The sequence below is a fragment of the Neodiprion fabricii genome, chromosome 1 (genome assembly GCF_021155785.1).
Source record: "Neodiprion fabricii isolate iyNeoFabr1 chromosome 1, iyNeoFabr1.1, whole genome shotgun sequence".
Taxonomy (NCBI): domain Eukaryota; kingdom Metazoa; phylum Arthropoda; class Insecta; order Hymenoptera; family Diprionidae; genus Neodiprion; species Neodiprion fabricii.
In genome coordinates this window covers 24381027-24389308 of record NC_060239.1, presented here as the reverse complement: position 1 = coordinate 24389308, position 8282 = coordinate 24381027, and the positions used below count along the sequence as shown (strand labels likewise).

The window sequence follows — 8282 nt, the reverse complement described above, 5'->3', positions numbered from 1 at the left end:
CGGCAAGTGGAGTAACGATGTTTCGCAGAAACAGTTGACCCCGTCTTACAGCAGAGCTAGATGAATCCTGCGTCGCTAAGTCCAGAAACTAGCCACTGCTTCGTAAGGTCCCTCGGGACGCTGGATAGATGTTTAATTACCGGGAACTGACGTAGAGTACCCTTTGCCTCAGTGGGTATACGTACCTCAAACAGCCAAGGATCATATCAACTTTGTAGAGTAATATACTGGCGGTTCTCAGAACTTGTGAACGAATTGACCGTCGTCGAGCAGCGAAATGTGTCTCAAACAGTAGGTCAGATACATTCGTGATTGGAAAATAGGCTGAGTTAAACACAAATTGGTTTGGTTCACCCGTGTAGAAATGTAGTCGAGACCCTCTTCAGGCGCTCGACAGCTAGCCAAAATTTAATCGGGGCGCTGGCTGGCCTGCTGAACAAGACTCGGCAGAGTACGTGTCTCTCACCTTTTCCCAAGCATAGCTCATCAACTTTATAAGAACGATATCGGTATGCCTTTTAAGGCGATGTTTGAAATGGGGTCTCCTTTTAAAAAGGACGTGTGACATTGATTCCAATAACATCACTTTGCCGAAGCCACATTTCCGTGGATTCGACTGATTGGATTGATGTCGACACTCGGTATCTACTAATAATACATTTGACAGATGTTTCAATCAGAAGATATCCTGAATACCAAATGCTTAATAACAGTTCAATTTGGAATTCGAATGTCTGCTCACGTTTCACTGACCGACAGTTCGTCAAACGCCAATTTCGCAAGGTCGAGGCCTGACGTAACGTATAACATGCCCGCGACGCTGAGTGTAGCATACTGCAAATATTAATTGAAGTTTGTTTAGGACTGAAACATATATATGGAGTGTACATTTAAGCTCTGAGTTATGAGGAATACGGGACTAACGATTGGGTTGAGCTTATCAAATATTTCGGATACAAGGACAAGAATTTGATGAGGGTACCAGCCTGTAATCGCAATACGCCATCCAGCTCCTAATTATATATCAATTGAAATTGTTGAATCAGCAATCACTGTATTCATGCGGGTGTGTTAGTAGAATTCAGAATCTGTCGTTTCAACTTTTAATTGATTGTTGCTTTGAATAGGCTCGTAATTTGGAGGATAATGACGAGGACCGTGATTAAATATTGATCGAAATTTCTGTAATGTAGGGTTGGGAAATTGAGGAAAATATTAATGCGCAGTTGGCCACGCGGCACGGTTGCGGTAACGCAGAGTGATAATCACGAGAAAATTTCCCGTAACTTTGTCGCCGAAAGTTTGAGAATTCAGAGCATATCGAGTACTTCTACCACACGCTGTACCGTACAGTCCCAAAGTGTCTTTTGTCGTTCGAAGCAAACAGTAGGAGAAACAATAGCCGGAATTTTTTGGAACAAAAGTATCCGCCGTTTCCTTCCAGAAGTTCAAACCAGGGTCCGGACAGACGCGATCGGTTTCGCATCAAAGGCTTGTTTGTGCAGGCGTGTTTCGTTCGGAATATAAAGAAAATTTCTCATCCCCGGTAATGCAGCGTCGGTAATGCTATTTGCCAGAACGTACAGGAAGAAGAGACTGGAAGAAGTTTGAATAGCGCCCGCATTCCACATCGAATACGCCCGGCTGGAAAACTCATTAGGGAGTTGGTTTGACTAGGGGTCGAGGGTTTGAGGCACTCGGCTGGTTACTGGCAACTGCCTTCTGCATTCAGGACGGTGACCCTGGGCAAGCAGCAGCCAGTCTCGTCCCGGTTACAAGGCGTTCGAATTGGCTTCAGGACAGAGGACCTCAAGTTCTAAGTCCTCGAGTAGCCCATCGTGTGCTGGAGAAAAGGCTCCAAGGTCTCCGGGGAGCAAAATGCAGGAACTAGTCTTTGCTCTTCCGTTAGCGAGAAAAGCGGTGTGCTTTTCGTGGAAGGTGAGCAGAGACGTGCGTGAATGTGAGGGAGGTTAATGCGCTGAACTAGAAAAGGTAATCGCTTACCCGTTACACCCTTTATAACGGTAGCAGCCCGCCCTTGGCGAACGCGTAAACTTTGACCTGATCTTTTGAAGCGGACATTTGATCCCCGCAGTAGCTTTCATCAGCCGGGTCAACCTGATTATCTCAAAGCGGAGGCAGCACGGGCTTTGAAAAAATTACCCTCAGAAGAAACTGCTTCGATATTCAGGACCCATTGAAACTTACGTAAAACTCGAGAAATACGTATTTTCTCTAGATGAAATTTAATACAAGTGTCACTTGGGACTGATCCGGAGTTGGGAATCGGAAATGGTACTTCAGTTTAATGAGACAAACCTCGATCTTGGATATTACTATTTTTAGGGTGGACGGTACATTCACGTTCGTTATTTATACTAGAAGCCAAAGTTTTTAAATATTACTTAGCGTGCCACAAATACTCAAGTCCTTGAACTCAGACTTCTCTGGCTGACTTTAAAAAATGACTGTAATAGATTTGCGGACTAATTATTAAGGGTCATGAATAAATTTAGGAGTAATTTTGCTGACAATTTCTTTATTTAAAACTTTCGATTTTCTGTTACACTAGAATTCAAATTCAACGTCAATCTCTATTGCAGAGTGTAAAATCAAAAATTTCAATAACCTGAATGAACCTACTAAAAATTTAAGCAACGAAAGCTTTTAGGGTCCGCTTGAAAAATTTCAATGAAAATAATGAATCTTTACAAAATAAATTTAAGAGCGTTCAGAAACTCTTAACATTTGGTCAACCTTAAATTCAACGGATCATTTGTATTCACAGCTTTCCATGACCTTATTAAACCAATTGAATGATTTTAATGTAAATCCTTACAAATGCGAAGAGCTGGTTAATTTTTCATGAAAAGTGACCACGCAAATCGACACTCTGATCTTCATCTGACCAATTATTTAAAACTTTGACTAAATAATGATTTATATGCTACAAGACGTTGGCTAAAAAGCCCATTTTGCTACGAAGCCAAGGTACGAAGGAAGACACCCTTGAAAACACTTCCGGGTACCCTTCTGAACAGGCACCAGAACTAAACGAATCAATTCCAATCTGAGTTCTGCGTCCGTCATGTTCAACCACAGTAAGAGCACCTCCGCTGTCACCCTGCGAATGTAAAACAAAAGATTGTGGGACATTCTTCGCGAACTGAACCATTTTGGCAAAAAGTTTGCGAAATTTTCTTAAAGTTAATTAAACAGTATTACTGCTAAAAGAAACTGGTGGTAAATTATTCACAATTGTGAGATTGAAACACCATTTTCAAGAATTGTCAATTCACTCATGATTATAATTATTATAATTACAATAATTTTCGTTGAGTATATTACACTTTGAGCTTGTTTAAAATTTTAGACATTTTTTAATCGTACTACTAATTACTTGGTTCAAAATGGTTAAAGTGGCAGCTTTGAAATAATTCGGGAATGAAAAAGTGGAACAAATGCATAATCGCAGAAATGATTTCACTCCAAAATGGTTCGATAGTGTACAAAGTTGTGAGATCCTTATCTCTTATCGTATAAATTCGCATGTTTTCCACTCCACAACTTTCTTCTACTTAAATTTTGCAGAATATGTGGAAAATTTGGTACAATTGTTAAAAGTGAATTAAAAGCCTGTCATTTCGCAGAAAAGTACTATTCGACAATTCCTCAGGAAAAACGACTGAAATATTGTAACTCAAGTGAGAACTAAAGCTGCATCAGAAAGACAGCCGAAAAGTGAAACCTTTTCAAATTCACATTCCGTACTTACGACTCACGATTTTGCGTTGTATCCATTTATGAAAAAGTGGGCCACCAAAACGGTTCGTTTCATAACATTGAAAAGATAATTTTAAAAATCGCTTTGCCTCAGTGTTATGATTAGTAAGATTGTAAGAAATTTCAAAAAAATATTTTTCAAAAAGTGATCCAGTCCACAGAGAATACCCCACACATCGAATCCCGTTCGGCGCACCCTTTGTATGCTAGAATAAATACCAGAGAGCTTTTTTCCGTCGCTTCGTTGATGAAGTGAAAGAAAAAAATAACTTTCAATTTCACTCTCCGCGATAAAACATTCGTATAAAACATTTGACGAAATGCAATGAGATGTTTTTACGAGGGGAATTTACGTAATTGTTCCGACGATGCGTCTTCATTAGTTTGGCGAAATTCCCCTGGCACCTCGAGTAAAACTCAGGACGAGTGTTTGCTTTGAACTGTTATTATAAAAGCTGTAAAAGGGTACCAAGGCACACAGCAATTGCCTTACCCGACACGGCGACCGATCCTTCGTCGTGTTTGCGCAAAGTTGAATGTTTCCGATGACATCGGGTTGAGAGAACATCAGCGCACAATACTCGTTCGAAATTAACCTGAGATCTAATTTCTGAAGTACAGTGGAGAGTTCTGGAGCGTCTGTAATGACACCGACGTAATTAGCGTGTTAATTTACATCGTCGTTGGGCCGGGCAATTTCTTACCATATTGCTCCAAACCCCATCCGGTAAGGGTCGCTGTTTCGAGGTCGAGCGTATTGTCCTTCCGGCGAAGGGCCGACGGCAGCCGAATTGTTCTTACCCAAGCTGTAATCAAAATTCAATCAAAACAGTGAATAAGGGCAGCGGCGAGCGACTGCCACGTTCAGTCGATGGCGTAAAAAGGGTTGAAAAATTGGCAAACGCGGGGCGAATAGCAAATTCTGAGACGTATTATATATACAAGCTGTATTTACGGATATGTAATGCCAAGATCGTAAACCGTTTCAACCATGGAGGTGATAATATTTTCTTCGATGATATGTTTCACACCCCTGCGATTCCTCTCTCCTACCCCCGATTTTTTTTTCTCCTCTACTCAAGAGGGAGCAGAACGCTAATGTGATGGGCTTGCGATAATAGCTTCAGAAATGAACGCCGTACGTACGTGTTAAAAAAAATGGAATACTCAGACGCAGCAGGGCGATGTCGTTTTTGTAACTCTTTGGCTCGAAATCCTCGTGGATGATCACCGTTGTCGTGTTTCTACTTTGCCTCGTCGCCTCAGACCGGACGTACAACTCGTGAGCCCCCATGATGACGTAAAAATTACTGAACCTGCGCCAGTGAAAAAACAGTTCGTACTTTAAAAAATGGCGGAGTTAAAATTGATCGTAATTGATCGGTACTAAATACTGTAATAGAACAGTTTTTGAGGTCCATTCGAAGATTCAACATCAGCTGATAGTGTTTCGTTAACATCATATGGCGTTAGATCGACAGCATATTTCTCTTTATGGAACTATCGACTTGATATCATCAGACAATATTTGAACTCGTCTCGTTTGTGACCTCTCGATGAGTGGCATCTCGAAATTATAACGAGACTCAAAGAAATGCGAACGAATTTACTCTTTAGATTATTCACTGTCCTTTCATATCAGCTAATCCGCGTTACGAAATGCGTAACATAAGCGCCTTTGGAGTCGAACTCCGATTTCCAGGGCGGCTAATTGGCACAACGAGGATTAGGCGAGTATTTATTGGAGTAATCCAATTAGCTCACCGGTGGACGCAATGGGCAGCGGTCAAGACGTATAATGGCGACACCAAGGATCCACCACAGAAGAAGATACCCTCCGCCCAAATAGCTGCAACCCAAGGAAACTCTCCTGGAGCTGCATCGTGGCCTCCTATGATCCGCTCATCGGCGAAGGCTTCGAACTCGTTGATCTACGATAGAAGTTTTACGCGAGGTCAGAAATTGTGCAAAGTTTTCCACGCCAAGTTCGGAGCAAGAGATTGTACGAACTTTTGCATAACGCGAATTGCAATCATGAACTGTAAAATTTGAGCGTCGGTCAAAAAAGTGAAATGTCTACAGAGTAGAAAGGTCGCGATGTCCAATTTTCAATGACGCGTAAAGCCGATTCGTAGATTCTTAAAATATCGGTAGTCCAATTATAGAATAGTCGAAATGTAGAAAGGTAATGTATTGAAAACCAAAGAATTATGACTATTCCGTGTCATTTATTTTAACGATTCGTTATTTTAACTTTCTATACTTTGACAGTCCGGCATCTTGCATTTTTTGCATGAAACAGATTTTTTCCTCTTTGGAAATTCGGTATTTTGACCATTACAGATGTCCAGCCCCATCCCATAACGCCAACGTGCCATGAAAAGAGGAAGAATTTGACAAAAGGTGAATCCGGCCCACGTAAATTTTTCAACGACAAAAAGCAACAATGAGAGTCGCGAGCATGGGAACAAAAGTTAAAAATTACAAGAATAAAGGCACGCGAGTAGGTGCATAAAGCCGCATGCGTACACAAAACGGGCATGACGATCATTGTTCACGGTTCTGAAGCTGCAGCAGTGATTTCTAAAACTGAACTTTCGTTTTTCCCATCGCACTGCGGTTGCCCAATCGCTACAGGAAACCCTACAGACGGGGTTTTATTACCGAGAACAAGAGAACGGGAAACGCAACCAACAGCCACCGCATTATCGGAACTGAAAACCCTTTTTTCACCAAAAGCTTTTATACTTATACGGCCGTTGTTATCTAAAATATGCGGATTCCTCGTCGTTTACGTTTTCGAGTTAGTTAAATTGCGTTTAACTGCTCACCTCCTCCCAAGGTAAACGTACGAAATATAGGACAAATGAGATTGCACAACCGCTTATCAATTTCAAGAAATTTGAGCGTGAAAGATATAGAGGAAGGCAGAGAAAACAAGGAAGCACGAGGACGGAACTTGAAACGTGAGAAACGGCGGGTGCTTGGCTATCTGCGATTAAGGTGGTATTTATTTCCACTATCGACGGCGTGTACGACACATACGTACACCCCTAAGCTGAAGATCGTAAATGGCGTGTAGCGAACGGCGGATAAAGAGACGCGGGTATAATGGAACTCTAGAATGAAAATTTTACCCTTGTTTTGCGCCCCCAACTCAAACCCGACGTGTCGCAAACAAACGGAATTACGACACGACGCGGTGAGAAGGTGTTCGAAAATTTGCTCCCTTCAGAGAGGGTATATTTTTATCTCCAGCTCAGCTTCTACGAGATGCTTACGAGTTTTCCATGGTCTGCCTTTGTTCTCTTTCAGATATCTACATTAAGTATGGAAGAAGAAAACGGAATTACAGACTTTAAAACTCTGCTCTTAATTACGCAACGAGACTGAAAGATTCAACTCGTGTGAAATTATCGTAATCGATTTTTAAATCAAATACCGCGTAGCCAAACATTTCGCCATCAACACGATGTTCGATATCAGTGATCGCGCTGTTTCTTACTTAAGAATTAAAACATTTCACCTACATTTGTACACACTTTGCAGAGTGTGAACCAGTTTAGGCTGTTCCAGTTACATCTGGAAACGATGTTTAAGTTGTTCAACTCACCTGATAATCGCGTTGACCGGTCATTGTACCGGTGCGATAGTTTGTGCGTGGCATTAACTATATTCAGACATTTATTTCCGTATAGTCAACCGGTTAATTTTTTTCCGCGTTCATTGCGACGAAATAACAGCACAAACTGAGTACGTCCGATATTTTTTGTCGGTCGTATCGATTGCCGCAAGATCAATTTATTTGACGTTGCACGTTACATGCAGAGGACAAATTTTTCGTTTGCAAAATTCGTTGCCTCAACGACTGGCGGGGACAGTGTTGAGTACGCGATTGAAAAAACAATGCATCAGATACATGCGTATATTATTATACAAGCTTGCAAAAATGATGCGAACGAGTTTTAGCCGCGAATTTTTTGCACACCAGAGAGAAAAAGAGTCGTTGAGACATAGCGCGGAATAGGAATGGCATAGGCGTAACATCGAATTTCTAATTAACGATAAGTGATGCCGTCCATACGCTAATACAACCAATTGGATCACGAGTGGCTGAGCCGTTCGTCAAGTACCAATATCGAGAGTGGCGATGAATCCAAGCGCGTCAAATGATTCGAGTAAATTTCAACATCGTTCGCTCAGTAACGAACTTTTTGCTTGGTCCATGTCGACTGTCGACACGCCAAGTTTCTGTAGCACAAACTTCTCATGTATCACCAATCACCCTTTATGAAAATGTAGACGTTGAACAATTCGGATGAGTTCAACACTTGTCGCAAACTGTTAAATTTAGCTTCAGTCATCAAAGTCTGAATTGGTGGAAAACAATTTCCTACGCACCACATCACGCGTTCGCAGTAATCAATGCGGTTAGGAACAGACAGTAAATTGCAATCAGACCCATGTAACCGTAAATGGAAGAGAGTATTCTCGAAATT

At 41.5% G+C, this 8282-nt stretch overlaps 1 protein-coding gene across 1 annotated transcript; it reads right to left on the bottom strand.

Annotated features, from left to right (window-relative positions):
- Positions 1–2591: 2591 nt before the first annotated feature.
- On the bottom strand, positions 2592–7664 carry LOC124174873 (brachyurin-like). Its single transcript, XM_046554454.1, has 6 exons — positions 7397–7664; positions 5548–5714; positions 4930–5099; positions 4488–4589; positions 4277–4422; positions 2592–3124 (listed from the first exon to the last, which is right to left on the bottom strand). The coding sequence occupies exons 1-6, from the start codon at positions 7448–7450 to the stop codon at positions 2948–2950; spliced, it is 816 nt and encodes a 271-aa protein (XP_046410410.1). The 5' UTR covers positions 7451–7664; the 3' UTR covers positions 2592–2947.
- Positions 7665–8282: the final 618 nt, after the last annotated feature.